Source organism: Limanda limanda, chromosome 3, assembly GCF_963576545.1.
Source record: "Limanda limanda chromosome 3, fLimLim1.1, whole genome shotgun sequence".
Classification (NCBI taxonomy): domain Eukaryota; kingdom Metazoa; phylum Chordata; class Actinopteri; order Pleuronectiformes; family Pleuronectidae; genus Limanda; species Limanda limanda.
This window is the reverse complement of record NC_083638.1, coordinates 1,887,382-1,905,035: the sequence shown is the minus strand read 5'-3', so window position 1 is coordinate 1,905,035 and position 17,654 is coordinate 1,887,382. Positions and strand designations below refer to the sequence as shown.

General features: G+C 48.1%; 1 protein-coding gene across 1 annotated transcript in view; it reads right to left on the bottom strand.

Annotated features, from left to right (window-relative positions):
* LOC132998081 (serine/threonine-protein kinase BRSK2-like) overlaps nucleotides 1-13,217 on the bottom strand; it is an 87,393-nt gene extending 74,176 nt beyond the window's left edge. The window contains exon 1 of the mRNA XM_061067571.1: nucleotides 13,124-13,217. Coding sequence (XP_060923554.1) covers nucleotides 13,124-13,217 — 94 coding nt within the window. The remainder of the gene's footprint in view (nucleotides 1-13,123) is intronic.
* Nucleotides 13,218-17,654: the final 4,437 nt, after the last annotated feature.

Below are 17,654 nucleotides of genomic sequence, written 5' to 3'. Positions count from 1 at the left end.
TTCTAAATATCATCTCATTCTCATCTGTTCTTTTTCTCCGTCTCTTTATTCGTTCATAACTTATGTCTCATTGTTCTTTTTCTGCAAGCTCTCACTTTTCAATACCCTCCTCCCTCCCTCCCTCCCTCCCTCCCTCCCTCCCTCCCTCCCTCTCACTCTCTTCCATCCCTTCCCCCCCTCGGCTTTTATTCATCCTCCACCATGCCTGCCCCTCCCCCTCTCACTCTCTCTTTCACTCCATCCTCCTCTCAGCCCCGCCCACCTGCCTCTTGAGTTCTAGTTTTGCTTGAAGGGTCGTCTTTGTCTGCTTGTGTGTGTGTGTGTGTGTGTGTGTGTGTGTGTGTGTGTGTGTGTGTGTGAGAGACTCTGAGATACTGGGTTGTATTTTTAGCTCAGGCTCTTCTCTCCTCCTCAGAGAGTCCAGAGGATCTGACCTGCTCCTGTTTGCCTCCCCCAAGCCAACACACACACACACACACACACACACACACACACACACCCTCCACCACCAGTACCCAGATCTTAATACCAGCAGCATTACTGTGAAACGACTCAAAACTCAAATTCTATCCAGTGAGATTCTCATGACCTGAACTCTGTGCATCGTGAAATAATATAATAATAAAACGTCTTTGTGTGTCATTGACGTCACATGAGACAGGAAACAAGCAGCGACTCCTCACATCTAACAGAGGAAAATCAACTGAGCTGATTCATCACCAATCAGAACGCTTGTTAATTGATTTGCACCTGACTGATTGATTGATTGATTGAAAACAAACCTGAAGAGGAAACTGAAGCTGTTGACGAAACCATGATGCGTTCACTGACACGTACGGAAAAATGTAAACTCCCACTCAGTGTTTCTGAGTCTCTGATGTCTGTAAATGTCAGCGAGTGTGTGAACGTCTGCATTCATCCAACACACACACACACACAGACACACACAGACACACACAGACACACACACACACACACACACACACACACACACACACACACAGTGGGGCATCTGGCAGGTGGTGTAATGGGGGTCACGACCTCCTCCTCCTCCTCCATTACCAAACATTTTAACAACAACAGGCATCTGGACTTTAAAAGATTGAAATAAATAAACGCACACAGTTTTGGATCAAACCGGTGGAGAGGAGGAACAACACAACACAACACAACACAACAGGCTCAACACTAAACCTACAAACACACAGCAAACAAACAGCTTCTTCCATTTTGTTTGGTTGAAACCAACAGAGTCACACTGCTGGTCGCTGGGATTAGTGGCAGATTAAGGACAGTCCAACATGGGTGGCAGCTCGGGGGGGGGGGGGTCCCCCCTGCTGAATGCACCCGCCGCCCACACGTCTTTTGTCTATTGTTTGCAGAGAGAGGACGAGAGGACGAGCTTAGTGTCCTCACTGAGGCTCGATGATACACGATAGACAGCATCACACATTCTGTCTTCATCGTTTCACTTAGAGACAGAATCTGTCTCCAGCGTCTGTCCTGTGTAATAAACAGTTTACTACAGTTTACTACAGTTTACTACAGTTTACTACAGTTTACTACAGTTTACTACACTCAAAGGGAAACTCCAGCAACGTAGTACTGCTTTACTGTAGAGGTTTGATTCTACAACTTCAAATAGTTCATATCACACGGATGTTATTTTTCGATCCGATCCAGGAATCAGAATAAAAAAGTACAGATGATTTTCAGATTGTGGTCGTTAGGTTCTGATGTGTGTGTGTGTTTTGTGAGTGAGTTTACACTGGTGTCACGCTGGTGGCGCTGTAGAGGTTAAAGAGGTCACCGCACTGAGGAAGGTCAATCATCTGAGGATCACAGAATACTGTATGTCACACACACACACACACATACACACACACACACACACACACACACACACACACACACACACACACATGCTCTCTCGCTGGTGTTTGTCGTCTTTAGCTTCGAGCAACTGAAACTGATATTTATCATGAAGTAATTTAGCATGCTCTAATTCATTTAACTGCTAATGCACGACCTCGAGGTACGCCCTCCAAAGTGATTCACACCTGCAGTATCTCACACACACACACACACACACACACACACACACACACACAGACACACACACTCGCATGCAGGTAACCATAGCGACTCAATGCGATGAAGAGAGAGTTTCACAAATAATTGTATTACAGCCGGGACCCCGTTTCTCCCCTCAACCAATACAGGCAACAGCAGTAAGGAATATGTGTGTGAGTATGTGTGTGTGTGTGTGTGTGTGTTTGGCGAGTGTGTGTGTGTGTGGGTGTGTATGTGTGTTTGTGCGTGCGTGTGTGTGTTTACTGCAGAGAGGCTGCAGCCGGTCTCTGCTGTAATGCAGCACTGCAGCCTCACACTGCAGAGTGCTCCCTGAGAATACTGCAAGATAGTGCACACACACACACACCCACACACACACACACACGCACACACACACCCCCACACACACATACACACACACACACACACACACACACACACACACACACACAGAGCTGGGGGTCATAGCACCTACCAGCACTACCAGTAAAGTGAGTATAATAGCGTTTCTCACGCCGTCGCCCCCCCCCCCCCGTTAATCTGATTATGCCACATGATTGGACGTTTCACTTCGGCCGCCGGCGCCACGAGCTGCAGCTCCTCGCCGGCGCTGCCACCGACCGACCATCTGTGGCCCGGACGCCTCCTCTACGTCAGGCCGGGGGTTCGGTCCCGCTGACGGAGAACCAGAACATCAAACAGCGAAGAGAGAAGAAGCTGCAGCCGGGCGCCGCCGCCTGCCGCCGAGGCTCATGGGTAATGCGCCAGTGTGAAAACCTCATGAAGATTTTGTACTTATTTGGACTTTCCCTCCGTGACCAAATTCCAAAGTGAAGTGGTGCCCAAAGCTGTCGAGTCTGTTTGAGAGGAAAGAAGTGAGAGAGTTTATTAATCTCACACCAGATACGGGAGAGTCCTTAAAGCCAGGAAATGAAGCGAGGGTCGAGTGTGGTCAGGGGGCGGAGCCGAGCGAGCGAGGGGGTGGGGGTGGGGTACAGCTGGTCACATGGTTAATTTCCCCTGATTCACTGCAGGACGCTGGAAACGCTGACTCAGGGGGAAAAGTCCAGATTGGTTTTGGAAGCAGATGAAAGAGTGTTTCAGAGAGAGGGAGGGAGGGGGAGAGAGAGAGAGGGGGGAGAGAGAGAGAGAGAGATGGAGGAGGGAGAGAGAGAAGGAGAGGGGGGGGGTTATGCTCAATGTCATTAAGGTTATTGACTGCAGAGCCTCAAACGAGTTTATCTGGAGACATAACCACTTCCCTTTTTAAAATCGATCGAGGCCTTTAATCTGAATCTGATGAATCCGGTCGATGTGGAATCACGCCGGTTTGAACCGGACAGGAAGTGGAAGAGAAGACGCCAGTTAGCGTGTGGCGAGCGTCTGTGAAGAGGTGCTGGTGACCTCCGGTGTGTGGAGGTCAAACCCTGACGACCTCATCACGACTTCACGTCTTCAAAGTGTCCAACAGTCCAGAGACAAAGACATTCACACATCACGACTCTGAGGTGAGGACGCCATCGCCCGCCCCCTGCAGCGTCTCCATGGCGACGCTGGTTCTCTTGCTGCAGGTTGAGTTCAACGTCTCCATCTTCACGGCTGCTGCAATCAGGACGATCATGTGATTGGACGGACGGAGCCCAGCAGGACCTCCAGAACTCATTCCCCCCCGACTGATCCGCAAAGACGTCGTCAACACCAGATCACACGATCTCAGTGAGGCCGCGTGCAGTCCTCCCAGCAGGGGGCGACGTGCAGTCCTCCCAGCAGGGGGCGACGTGGAGCCGTCCCACCAGGGGGCGACGTGCAGTCCTCCCAGCAGGGGGCGACGTGCAGTCCTCCCAGCAGGGGGCGACGTGGAGCCGTCCCAGCAGGGGGCGACGTGCAGCCACACGTGCACAGGGACATATCGACTTCATTCATGCTACATACTTAGAGAAACAAGACGGTTCTCCAGCTGTGAAGGAACCTACAAGAACATGATGAAGGTCCCAACTGAGCAGAGAAGTCAATCCTCTGGAGGCGGAGGAGGTGAAGGAGTAGGAGGAGGTGAAGGAGTTGGAGGAGGCAGAGGAGGTGGAAGTGGAGGAGGACGTGGAGGAGTTAAATGAGGTGAAGGAGGTGGAGGAGTGGAAGGAGATATTGGAGTTGGAGGAGGTGGAAGAGATGGAAGAGTTGCAGGAGTGGAAGGAGGTGGAGGAGTTGAATGAGGTGGAGGAGCAGGGGGGGAGGAGGTGGAGGCGTGGAGGGAGTGGAAGGAGCAAGAGGAGGTAGAGGAGGTGCAGGAGGTGGAGGTGGAGGAGTGGAAGGAGGTGGAGGAGCAGGGGTGGAGGAGGTGGAGGTGGAGGAGTGGAAGGAGTAAGAGGAGGTAGAGGAGGTGCAGGAGGTGGAGGTGGAGGAGTGGAAGGAGGTGGAGGAGCAGGGGTGGAGGAGGTGGAGGTGGAGGAGTGGAAGGAGGTGGAGGAGCAGGGGTGGAGGAGGTGGAGGAGTGGAAGGAGTTGGAGGAGGTAGAGGAGGTGGAGGAGGTGGAGGAGTGGAGGAGTGGAGGGAGTGGAAGGAGTAAGAGGAGGTAGAGGAGGTGCAGGTGGAGGAGGTGGAGGAGGTGGAGGTGGAGGAGGTGGAGGAGGTGGAGGTGGAGGAGGTGGAGGAGTGGAGGGAGTGGAAGGAGTAAGAGGAGGTAGAGGAGGTGCAGGTGGAGGAGTTGGAGGAGTGGAAGGAGGTGGAGGAGGAGGAGTTGAAGGAGGTGGAGGAGGTGGAGGAGGTGGAGGAGGTGGAGGAGGTGGAGGATGTGAACATGTAGTTTCAAACACAGGCACCAACCTGCAGACTCCATCGTTCTGTCTGTTTTCAGGAGTTCACGTCACTTCTTTTAGTTGTTTAGAAAAACATGTCACACTTTCGTATAAATGTAGGTTTGTTGTCGATCCGCAAACGTTAACTGTGTGTGTGTAATGATCACATGTGACTGTTGTGTTTCCTGTGGTGTGTGTTGATGTGTGTTAATGTGTGTTAATGTGTGTTAATGTGTGTTAATGTGTGTTGATGTGTGTCCCATGTGTCTCCGTCATGAGGACGAACAGCTGGACTGAAGAAGAAAGACGTCTTTTGTAAACTCATCGTGATTCACTGAGAATCTGTCAACACAACACAACACGCACACACTTGTCTTCTGCAGTGTTTTCATGATTATCCATGACACAACCACACACACACAGATGCATTTTGGCGCCTGTATCTTCCCCCTGAATATTTCAGCAGCAGCTCCCTGACGTGCACTGGGAGACTCGTTAATGACAGTGTGTGTGTGTGTGTGTGTGTGTGTGTGTGTGTGTGTGTGTGTGTGTGTGTGTGTGTGTTTGTGTGTGTGTGTGTGACAGCCGCAGGCGCGATGACGACAACCTCCACACAAGGTGTCAAAGAGCTCCAGGCAGGAGGAGCATCCCAATGTGTGTGTCTGTGTGTGTGTGATGGAGACGAGCATGTTTAAACCTCAGCATCTCTTCGTCCACACAACCACACACACAGACCAACACAACCACACACACAGACCAACACAACCACACACACAGACCAACACAACCACACACACACACACACACACATAAACACACTAACACACACACACAAACACACACACACACACACACACAAACACACACACACACTCCTGATAACCAGACGTTGTTCCCACGCTTCCACTGATGATTTTTATCTGAAACCATTTTTGCTTCCTGCTCCTGAATCATTCATTTACTCATCACTTCTAAGAACGATGTTTATTAAAATCTGCCGTGTGGATTCATGAGGCTCCGCCCACAGAGATCAGAGCCGGTCACCACCTGTGTTTCTGACGCTGAGCAGATTCTTCAGCTCCTGAAGGCAAACCTGTGATTTCAGCTTCTATAAATAAAACCTCGACCAGGCAGACGAGTCTCTGCTCACATCAGAATAGTCTCTCCTTCCCTTTTGGGGGGGTTAGGGTTCCACTGTGTGTGTGAGAGAGGAGGAGGAGGAGGAGGGGGAGGAGGAGGAGGAGGAGGAGGAGGAGGAGGAGGAGGAGGAGGAGGAGGAGGAGGAGGAGGAGGAGGAGGAGGAGGAGGAAGAGGAGCTGTGGATAATCTTTCAGACAGAGCCGGGAAGATGAAAATCATTCTGCCTCAGATCGAGCTTCAGCCCTGACAACCTCCGAGAGAGAGAGAGAGAGAGAGAGAGAGAGAGAGAGAGAGAGAGAGAGAGAGAGAGAGAGAGAGAGAGAGAGAGGGAGAGGGAGAGAGAGAGAGAGAGAGAGAGAGAGAGAGAGAGAGAGGGAGGGAGAGAGAGAGAGAGAGATGGGGGTAGTTTCTCATTCATTGTTTAATGGCTTAGGCGAACACCCCCCCCCTCTGCCACAGATCTAGAGCGAGCGAGTACGTCCAACCACAGAGGAGAGCATTCCACTGGTTGCCGTGGTAACCGGGCCCTCAGCTGGGAGGGCGAGGGAACGAAGGGATGTACTGTAAAGGAAGATGGGAGGAGGGGGCGCCCCCCCCCCCTACCCGTCTGCAGACTTTTGTCTACCAGCAGTGTCTGTTTCACACACACACACACACACACACACACACACACACACACACACACACACACACACACACACACACACACACACACACACACACACACGTTGTGTTGGACTCCAGAAGCCGCTGGTCTTCTTCCTGACGGAGGTCACGTGACAGGATTCTGACGAATCGATCATCAGGAGGTTTCGAGCGTCATCGTTTCCAAACGTCTCAGTTTCCGTTCGTCCAAACAGCTTCAAGGGTTTTCAAAATAAAACGGGTCCATGAATCATAACAGTTGGTTGATCTTGGTTGAAAGACGACTCACGACTGAAGACTTTTATTTGACTAAATGTTCCGGCTGCTTTTTGCTCAAATGCTAATTATTTATTTTGTAAATATTTTGACGTCTTCTTCTCACGGATGAAGCTCAGCTACAGAAACATGTGAGTTCAGCAGTTTCATCCGATACAAAGGTTCTTTAATAATCCTCCGTATGAGAAATATTCATGTTTTACTTTCTGCTGATGTGAGACTCTGGTCATTCTTCAGGATTTACTCTGTGTCTCTGAGTCTCTGTGTCTCTGAGTCTCTGTGTCTCTGTGTCTCTGTGTCTCTGTGTCTCTGTGTCTCTGCGTCTCTGCGTCTCTGTGTCTCTGCGTCTCTGTGTCTCTGACTCTGTGTCTCTGCGTCTCTGCGTCTCTGTGTCTCTGACTCTCTGTGTCTCTGCGTCTCTGTGTCTCTGACTCTCTGTGTCTCTGACTCTCTGTGTCTCTGCGTCTCTGCGTCTCTGTGTCTCTGACTCTCTGTGTCTCTGCGTCTCTGTGTCTCTGACTCTCTGTGTCTCTGTGTCTCTGACTCTCTGTGTCTCTGTGTCTCTGTGTCTCTGTGTCTCTGTGTCTCTGTGTCTCTGTGTCTCTGACTCTCTGTGTCTCTGTGTCTCTGTGTCTCTGTGTCTCTGACTCTCTGTGTCTCTGTGTCTCTGACTCTCTGTGTCTCTGACTCTCTGTGTCTCTGACTCTCTGTGTCTCTGTGTCTCTGTGTCTCTGCGTCTCTGCGTCTCTGCGTCTCTGAGTCTCTGTGTCTCTGTGTCTCTGACTCTCTGTGTCTCTGCGTCTCTGCGTCTCTGTGTCTCTGACTCTCTGTGTCTCTGTGTCTCTGACTCTCTGTGTCTCTGTGTCTCTGTGTCTCTGTGTCTCTGACTCTCTGTGTCTCTGTGTCTCTGTGTCTCTGTGTCTCTGACTCTCTGTGTCTCTGTGTCTCTGACTCTCTGTGTCTCTGACTCTCTGTGTCTCTGTGTCTCTGTGTCTCTGCGTCTCTGAGTCTGTGTCTCTGTGTCTCTGCGTCTCTGTGTCTCTGACTCTCTGTGTCTCTGTGTCTCTGAGTCTCTGAGTCTGTGTCTCTGTGTCTCTGTGTCTCTGCGTCTCTGAGTCTCTGAGTCTGTGTCTCTGTGTCTCTGTGTCTCTGACTCTCTGTGTCTGTGTCTCTGTGTCTCTGCGTCTCTGTGTCTCTGTGTCTCTGAGTCTCTGTGTTTCTGTGTCTCTGAGTCTCTGTGTCTCCGTGTCTCCGAGTCTCTGTGTCTCTGTGTCTCTGACTCTCTGTGTCTCTGTGTCTGTGTCCCTGAGTCTCTGTGTCTCTCTGTCTCTGTGTCTGTGTCTCTGAGTCTCTGTGTCTCTGAGTCTCTGCGTCTCTGCGTCTCTGAGTCTCTGCGTCTCTGAGTCTCTGTCTCTGTGTCTCTGAGTCTCTGTCTCTGTGTCTCTGAGTCTCTGTGGCTCTGCTCTAAATCACCTATGTGTTACTTCTCTCTCTCTCTATGCAGATGTGTTGCCATAAATATTTTGTGTATTGTTTTATGTTTAATGCAGCATAATGAAGCAAAACCAGCAAACAGACTGTAAATCTTTAAAATACAAAGCAGCCTTGTATGCAAATGCATACACACACACACACACACACATATATATATATATATATTCACATATATATATACACACACATATATATATGTGTGTGTATGTGTATATATATATATGAATATATATATATACATACACACACACACACATGCAGTGAGAATGATGGGAGTGTTACCACCTGCAACCTGCTGATAATGAAGCTGTATTTCAGGCACCTAAAGGCAGCCATCTGTGCTGGGGGTCTCCCTGCTGCCTACACAACCCCCGCTGAACACACACACACACACACACACACACACACACACACACACACACACACACACACACACACACACACACACACACACACACACACACAGACACACACACACACTCTGCTGCACTCCTCCACAGGGACTGACGGATGTACAGTCTTTAGGAGGTTTCACGTCAATAACATGACACTTTTCATTATAACACTACACACACACACACACACACACACACACACACACACACACACACACACACACACACACACACACACACACACACACACACACACACACACACACACACACACACACACACACACACACACACACACACACACACACACACACACACACACACACACACAGACACACACTGGTACAGTTTGTGGATATTGACCTGTGAGACGTTGGTTTTTTAGGGTCGATCAGTGGAAGTTGCTGAGAAATGTTAATGATTTTATTTGGCAGACTTTCAGGGACGTTCTTAGTTCTTTATCGTCAACAATCAAGTAACGGTTGATGTTGATGAGGAGCATAGGGAGGAGCTAAGGGAGGAGCAGAGGGAGGAGCAGAGGGAGGAGCTAAGGGAGGAGCAGAGGGAGGAGCAGAGGGAGGAGCTAAGCTAAGGTCGGCGGCTGCAGTCGACTTCGCAGTGATCGCCAAGACAGAAAAGAGCGGCCATTGTCACAGGAAGGAGGAATGAAACCATGACAACCATCCACACTGTTAGCCGGCACTTAGAAAACGAACCCCCCCCCCCCCCACCAACACACATGAAAACACACGGACTAATTGTTCGGAGTCAGCGCAGCCTCTCGCCTTTCAGACACGCACCATGAAGGCTTTGTTCCAGCAGCTCTCGGCCGGGATGAGAGCAGAGCTCCTCCTCACATGCTTCACACATGAAGAGGCTCAAGGTCGAAGGGAAACAAAGACACAAACTTTCTATCACTTCAAACAAACCTTGATTCATCGTTTAGTTTGCAAGTGAGAAAACTTACTCACAGCTTTCATCAGATAAAACTTCATATGAATCTTAGTTTGTCCTGTTGTTGCAGCTTGTGACCCTTTAACGTGATATCAGGTAAATGACACTGACTCACACCTGACTGATCCGTCAATAACGTGTCCGATAATTCCATCGTTCAGTCCGACATCACGTTCCCACGGGATTATTTCTTCTTCTGCAGTAATCGATGAGTTGCTCATCCTGAACGTCAGCGATCACAAACCTGACGTCGACATTTAAAGATCAGTGAACATTTTACTTCCAGAGACATTCAAAGCTGCTTCAGCATTTTAAAGCAACACAAGGTTGTGTTTATACAAAAGCTTCAAGTTCACATTGATGCTACACAAACTTACAATAGGTAGAATGTCATGTTTGCCACACAGCGCCCCCTGGAGGCCTGGAACTTCACGATGTATCTCTGGTGCACTGTGCTGCAACATTAGGAACTGCTTTACGACATATACGTCAAAGGGCCGCAGCAGCTAGCAGCTAGCAGCTAGCAGCTAGCAGCTAGCTATACGACACAACTAGCTCTCCACTCTCTGTGTGGACGTCATTAGACAGAAGAAGAAATGAAGAGAAACGAAGAAGAGGAAAATAGAAAGTGAGCGAGTAAGAAACCGAAGAAGAGTGAATAATATGACTGTTTGATTTGAGCTGTGGAAGTTGTTCACTCGCTAGTTTATCATCGGAAGCAGGTAAAAGCATTTCCACAGTCGTTGGCCAAAGACTTCATGAATATCTCGTATTATCATAAAGATCCATGAATTATGCTGAGAAATCTAAAAACATCCCACATCACTATGTTAAATAAAGTGATCACAGATTCGCCTCTTTGTCCATAAACAAAGATCTTTCTGGACACATTTTCTATCTTTCCACCAAGTTCACTGGAAATCTGTTCTTCTTCTGAAAAACAAACAAACAAACCTGATCTCTGAGGTCATGAACATGTCAGAGACACATCACTGACCTTCAGAAATTATACATGTCTTTTGTTTTTCAATTTTAATGTTTAAATGTGAAAATGAGGCGTAATGTAATGAGCAGAAATCTGAACATTGAATCAATTCAGCCTCAAAATTCTTCTTCAATGTCGTCGAGATATTAGAGTTGAAGGTTTTTACTAGAGAGACTTTGCAGAGATCTGTTTTTATTACTTCATAAATCAGAAAATACTGTTGACGGCCATAAAAAAAATCAATGTTCAGCCAGTTTTTCTGAATCAAATATCCTGTAAATCAGGTTGTGAATGTTTCATGAGAAAAACCCAAAAAAAAGCTGGAGTTTGGTGAATTTAAGTGAAACTGAAGATTTTTGACTCACAACAAAAGAAAGTGACCTTTAAAGATTTCCATGTTGATTTAAACGTTCACACACAACGACACAAAGGGAAATTAAAAACTAAATATGGATTATTATAATATTTTCAATCCTTTCGTCATAAATGTTACAGAGGAAATCTCCCCAATCTCAAAATTACCACAGCATAAAAATAATTGTGTTTGAGCCTCAAGTGTCTCGTCCACAGATTCATTTTCTTGAAATGATCCATAAGAAGAAATAGAAATCAGTATCTGTGCAGGTTGAACACACGTCGCTGCAACTTTACTCAGAACCATCGTGTGATTAACTCTTACGATCCAACTCCATCCAGCTAATTGGTTAGTTATGAATAATTCACCGTGAGCGATCGAAGCCGTGAGTCTCTTCTCGGAGCTGGAGGCAGAGGAGACACCTTGATGGGTTTTGGCGGAGTGTGGTTACAGATGGGGAACCTGGCCCGAGTCGACCACACGGCCACGGCCACGCCGGAGCTGCTGTAACCACCGAGAGGAAGCAGTGAGACGGTCACAGAGCAACACAGGACGTGAGAAACCAGGGACTCAAACAGAGGGACACAGGAAGACGTGAGAGGACGACCCGGCAGGACGAGGAGGAGGAGGAGGAGGACAAGGAGGAGGAGGAGTCTCCACTGTGGTCTTCAGCTGCCTCAGTTTGAGATGTGGAACCAAACACTGGTTCTAACAGCTAACTGCTGGTTTGAGTATGAACATGTTTCACAGACTGAACTCACACAGTTTGAGTTTGAAAACTCTGAGGACGGACGAGATGTTTGGAAACGATGACGCAGACGCTCACGACCTCGCGCTGATCGGGTCAGAACCAAAACTCTAACGTGGACCGAGATCATTTCAGTTTGAAAACACATTCGTCTGCATGTTTTACATAATGTTTGACGGGAAATCGTTATTTTCAGGATCCTTCTAACAAACTAACCAACTAGAAGACGATCGCTCCGAGAACTCAAAACTTCCACCAACGCTAACATCTCGCCAACAAATGTCCTGGATCCGCTCCTTCCCCTTCGTCTTCTACGTGTCCGGCTCCTCTTCTTCATCCTGAGATCTTTGTGTTCTTCTAGTTTCACGTCACGTGTTAGAAACCTCGTCCACACGTCCACTCGCTCTCTGAGAAGCTTCCACACATCGTCCTGCTGGTTGAACATGGACTCACAAGGACAGAAACACAACTGGACCACGTGAAGATAAACGTGTGAAACCAGTGAAACCAGTGAAACCATCTCTGCTGACGACACCTTCAACTGGAGCTGAGCAGATTGATCCTTCACCAAAATGACTCATGAGGAACTCAAGGTGAAGACGATGAAGATGATGAAGATGACACTTTGCTCTTTGCTGCAGCCAAAGAGCAAATAAAAGTACAGGGCTGCAGTGTGTGTGTGTGTGTGTGTGTGTGTGCGTGCGTGTGTGTTTGTGTGTGTGTGTGTGTGTGTGTGTGTGTCTGTCCCTGTGTGTGTGTGTGTGTGTGTGTGTCTGTGTGTGTGTGTGTGTAGGACAGTGCAGCATCACTCTGCAGCCTCAGCAGAGACCATGTGACCGACGCTGCTTCAGACGAATTAAAGACAAGAAAAAATCACAAGGGCCGAAATATCAGAGAGAACTTTCTGCCTGACGACAAGGATTAAAGGCACACTACCATCTTCATCATCATCATCATCATCAACTACAGCATCATCATCACCTGCATCACCTTCAACACCACCACCTTCATCCTCATCATCACCCCCTTCATCTTCATCACCACCTTCATCACTTTCATCACCTTAATCATCATCACCCTCATCACCTTCCTCATCATCATCATCATCACCAGACAACCCGCCCCCCCCCTCACGTCCCTCAGTCAGGAGCCGTGTCTCCGCTGCTCTTCTCCCGCACACAAATCCCGCAGAGCCGCTGTGATGCTGAGGAGAGTCCCGCAGCTGGGTGGGGGGGTTGGGGTGGGGGGGGGGGGGTGTTCACTAACCTGTCTGTCCTTTGCCCAGCGTCTTCTCCAGCCGGTACGGTCCCACGTAGTTGGCGTAATGGCCGCTGTTTGCGTCCTTCCCGGACGAGGACATGTCTCGGTCGTGCGGGACCCGTTCCCGTGGTTTGAGTCTTGCGGGTGTCAGTCAGAGAAGCGCGCTCCCGCGGCGGAGCTCTACCCGCGTGCACGTGGATCCGATGCCGCCGCTGCGTTAACCGTCTCCCCCCTCCTGCGTGTGTGTGTGTCTGTGTGTGTGTGTCCTCCTGTGTGTCCTCCTGTGTGTCCCGGGTCAGCGTGCGGGATGGAGCCTCGTCATGCTGCTGCTGGGGGGGAGGGGGGGGGGGGCTCAGTGTGCGGGATGGAGCTGCGGCCCCGCGGGATGAGAGCTGGAGGAGCTGGATGCGGGACAGGGACTCTGCTGCTCCGTCAGTGCGAGTCTGTGTCCACCACCACTTCCGCTGCTGCCTTTCACAATAAAGGCACAGATCTGCTGCAGCTCCAGGGCCGGAGCTAGAGGGGGGCAGCGACCCCAGCTGAAATCTGATTGGCCCCTGAGGTGCTTCTGTACTGTCAAAAAAAACAAAAACAGTCACTGACCAACAATAGATAATATAATATGTCTCTTATATCATTACATTACATTATTACATGTCATTTAGCTGATGCTTTTGTCCAAAGCGACTTACATTTTTATTACACACAGCATTTATTAGTATCTTGCCAAGGACACTTCAGCATGCAGATGGGGAAGAGTGGGATTTGAACCAACAACCTTCGTGATGGAGAACCCCCGCTCTACCACCTAGGCCACACCGCCCCACTTTTAAACTCTCGTCTTTTCTGAAGATCTTTTCAGACCTGAGCTCCAGATCAGATCCAGAGAATCGTCTCCAGAGTTTGTGTTTCACAGCCGAACAACACAGCAGCAGACACACACAGGAAGTGACGTGGTGCCTCTGCTGCAGAGAGATATTTGTTTTAGTTTCTTCATGTTTGTGTCTAAAATCTAAAATTGATAATGTCTTTACAAGTCTTAACTCAGTATACTGAACACAAATATATATATAGATATATATAAATACATATTATGAATTATAAATTAATAAAGTATAAATACACAATCATAATAACTACATTATGAATACAGATGAACGAAAATGTTTGTGTTTTGCTCGTTCTCTGATTTTTACATACTTTTAACTCGGTATCAATCCTCCCTTTGGCTTCGTCTTTTCGTTTTCAGAAAGTTGGGGTTTTAGTTTGAAGGCCTGTTATTCTAACTTCCGGTGCTGGGCCATCCTGTCACAGCTGCTTGGTTAGGGAACGCGCATGCGCACAGAGCGTGCACGGCAGGGGGCTCTGATTGAGTCGAAGTGATGACGAGAAGCTGCACTGTTAAAAACTTCTGTCCATCAAGACATTTCAAAATAAAACAGATTCAAGGTTTGAACAAAAGTTTTTTTTTAGCAATTAAACATTAAGTCATTCACTGTCAGTGTGTGTGTGTGTGTGTGTCTGTGTGTGTGTGTGTGTGTGTGTGAACGTGTGTATGTGTGAGTGAGTGTGTGTGTGTGTGTGTGTGTGTGTGTGTGTGTCTGTGTGTGTGTCTCTGTGTGTGTGTGTGTTAGTGTGTGTGAGTGTGTGTGTCTGTGTGTGTGTGTGTGTGTGTGTGTGTGTGTGTGTGTGTGTGTGTGTGTGTGTGACTGTGTGTGACACTCTCACTTGATTAAAGCAGCGGTTGGTGACACTCATCATCCATCAGTCTCATCACTCCTTCACAACAAAAGCTTTTTGACCCGGCACGCTCGGTGGCAGATGGACCCCCCCCCCCCACCCCACCCTCCCCCCAACCAACTTACCCACAAATCCGAGTCCCTAACAAAGACAGAGAGGGTGGGGGGGGGGGACCTGGTTGCCATGGGACGGCTTTACAGCTAAATGACTTCCTGTTAATTAATGTAAAACCCCCGCCCTCCATCATCCACACAGGAGGCGCCGATGACCCCCCCCGCCCGTGGATCAATCATGACATTTCTAGATTCACGCCACCGGGCCAGCTCCCCCCCCCGATCTCTGGCGTCTGATTCCCTGGAGGTCGCCGCCTGGTGGACAGCTGTGGACGGCACCGCGGCCACGAAGCCGGAGCGGCGTCCTAATCACCTCCATGTGGAATAATCTGCCATAATCACCCGGGGCGCCGAGGAGAGGCCGCAGGGCCGACGCCCACGTGTCAACAGCTGAGCGTGTTATGGTGAAGAGGAGGACCGGATCATAACCAGCGCCAAAACTTCCTCTGGAGACGATTCAGCAAGAGGAACATGGTTTTCAACAGGTGTAGATCTGCACAAACACACATGGACCACAGGCTGGAAACAAAGATGGACGACACGGCTCCATTTCCTCCCAACTTCCAGAAATGAGGACAAAATATCTCAGTTATGAACGCTACCATATTCAGCATCTAGCATTTAGGTGAAACCGGGACGATCCAGGACACACCCACGACTCAACTGTGTGTTGGTCGTCATGGCGATCCATCCGAAGTGAAGGACCAGAATCACAGACACAAGAGATAAGAGCAGAATCATCTGAGACCACGTGGGAGTTGAACGCAGCATCAGCGACTGAGACTGAAGTGTTTCAACAGAGTGAAGCACTTTGGATCATTTAGATCGTTTCATTTCACCAGCTCATCAACTTGAAAGTGAAGATTCAGGAGCTGAGTCACAGTCTCTGGCTCGAGTGGTTTGTGAAACGTGCAGAAGAACATCTCACGTCTTCTCAGGATTCATTCGCTCTTCGTGGTGAGTTCAGGAACATTCAGAGAGAACCGGTGTTCTGTGAAGGATCTGGAGCTTCAGGTGGTTTTAAGAGGCGGTGGTCGGTCGTGCTCCAGCTCTGTTCACAACGTTTACTTCACCAGATTCCATTTAAAAGAAAGATGAGACTGAAGTTAGTTTGGTGTGAGTGAAGCCGGAACCAGAAGCTTGAAAACACAACTGAATAAATAGTGAAATTACATGAAGTATAAATCATTTAGTAGCAATAACAAGCAGAAAGATCAGTGAATGAAATGAAAAAAAAACGACAAACACCAATAAAATGTCATTTTATCATTTTACCCACATTTAAGAATATTTTCTACATGATATGATTGTTTACATTAAATTAATTTGTTTTTCTCTTTAAGCCTGCTCATGTCTCGTGGTCTATCTTTCAGCTCATGTTGAGCGTGATGACGTTTCCTCAGCAGATCTAAACGCTGCAGGAGCAGAACGTGTCCTTCACTCTCAAGACATTTCTGTGAAAAAGAAGCTTAGCCTGCAGTCTATTTCTGCATTAGTCAGCCCTATTGTGGCAGCAGGGCAGGATAATGCAGACACACACACACACACACACACACACACACACACACACACTTTCAAGGCAAAGAAGCCAAACGAGAGAACATTTCCTCTGACATCAGACTGATAAAGAGTGAATCGCAGAGATGAGGTTCAGAGGATTTGTCCCGAACCTTGAGAGGAGAAGGTCACTGTTGGTTTTAGAAGAAACTTCCTGTAAAGGTGTATTTTACAGGAGCATCAGTGTTGAAGAACAGAACATTAATCAGGGAAATGAACGCTCGCTTCATTTGAATATATTTTCCATCAGTGGAGAAGTGATGAGGCTCAATATTTCCCCTGAAAGCCTCATCAGTGCAAAATGGAATCTGACTCTTTCAGTTATTTTGTTTTAACCGAGCTCCGAGTTTTTATAATTAAAGCTGAATTTACAACAGGAGCTGAAACGAAGCCATACAAGTATAAATACAATATATTTACAGATAATATTTACAGTTTTATCACATTTACTGTCAATTTGAACTCATGACCTCATGTTTAGAGTTTTCTCTCCAGTTTCAAATCATCATTTTCTTTACCTTCTGGTTCCGTCTCGTCTCAAAATGCTAATTTATCCAAAAGTATAAACACTAATCGTCACTGTAATAATCTGAAGCGAGCTGCAGCTGCTTTAGTCGACAGGAGTTTTAATCTATGTAGATAGAAAAAGGTTTGATGTTCAATTTAAAGCTTTAGTTCTTGTCGGCTTCGGCCATGTTGTTTTTGCAAGACATTATAATATAAGTTAGTGTAGTTTTCCACAATTAGAGATTAACAACTGACGCTGAACTCACAGGGTTTCTGATTAGTTACTGTGGTTAACACTTTTATCAGCTGTGTAGCGCCCCCTGTTGGTCAGAGAGAGAATGCAGGTTTCGGACACTTCACTGTGTTGGCTTCACTTTCTGGACCCGGAGTCAAACCGTCTGTTTGTGTCCAAGATAATAAAACCAGTCTTGTCTTTACCCAGAATCCACCACCTGTTATCATGTGACCTGAGTCCCATGACGTCTGCTTCACTTCAACTTGCTGCTGTTTTGGTAGAAAGCTCCGGAAGAACAACTGAAATGAACAGAAAACAAAGCCTATTATTCTAATCTGTTCCGGCTCGGCCGCAGCTTCACAATAGCTCATCCGGAGGCACATTG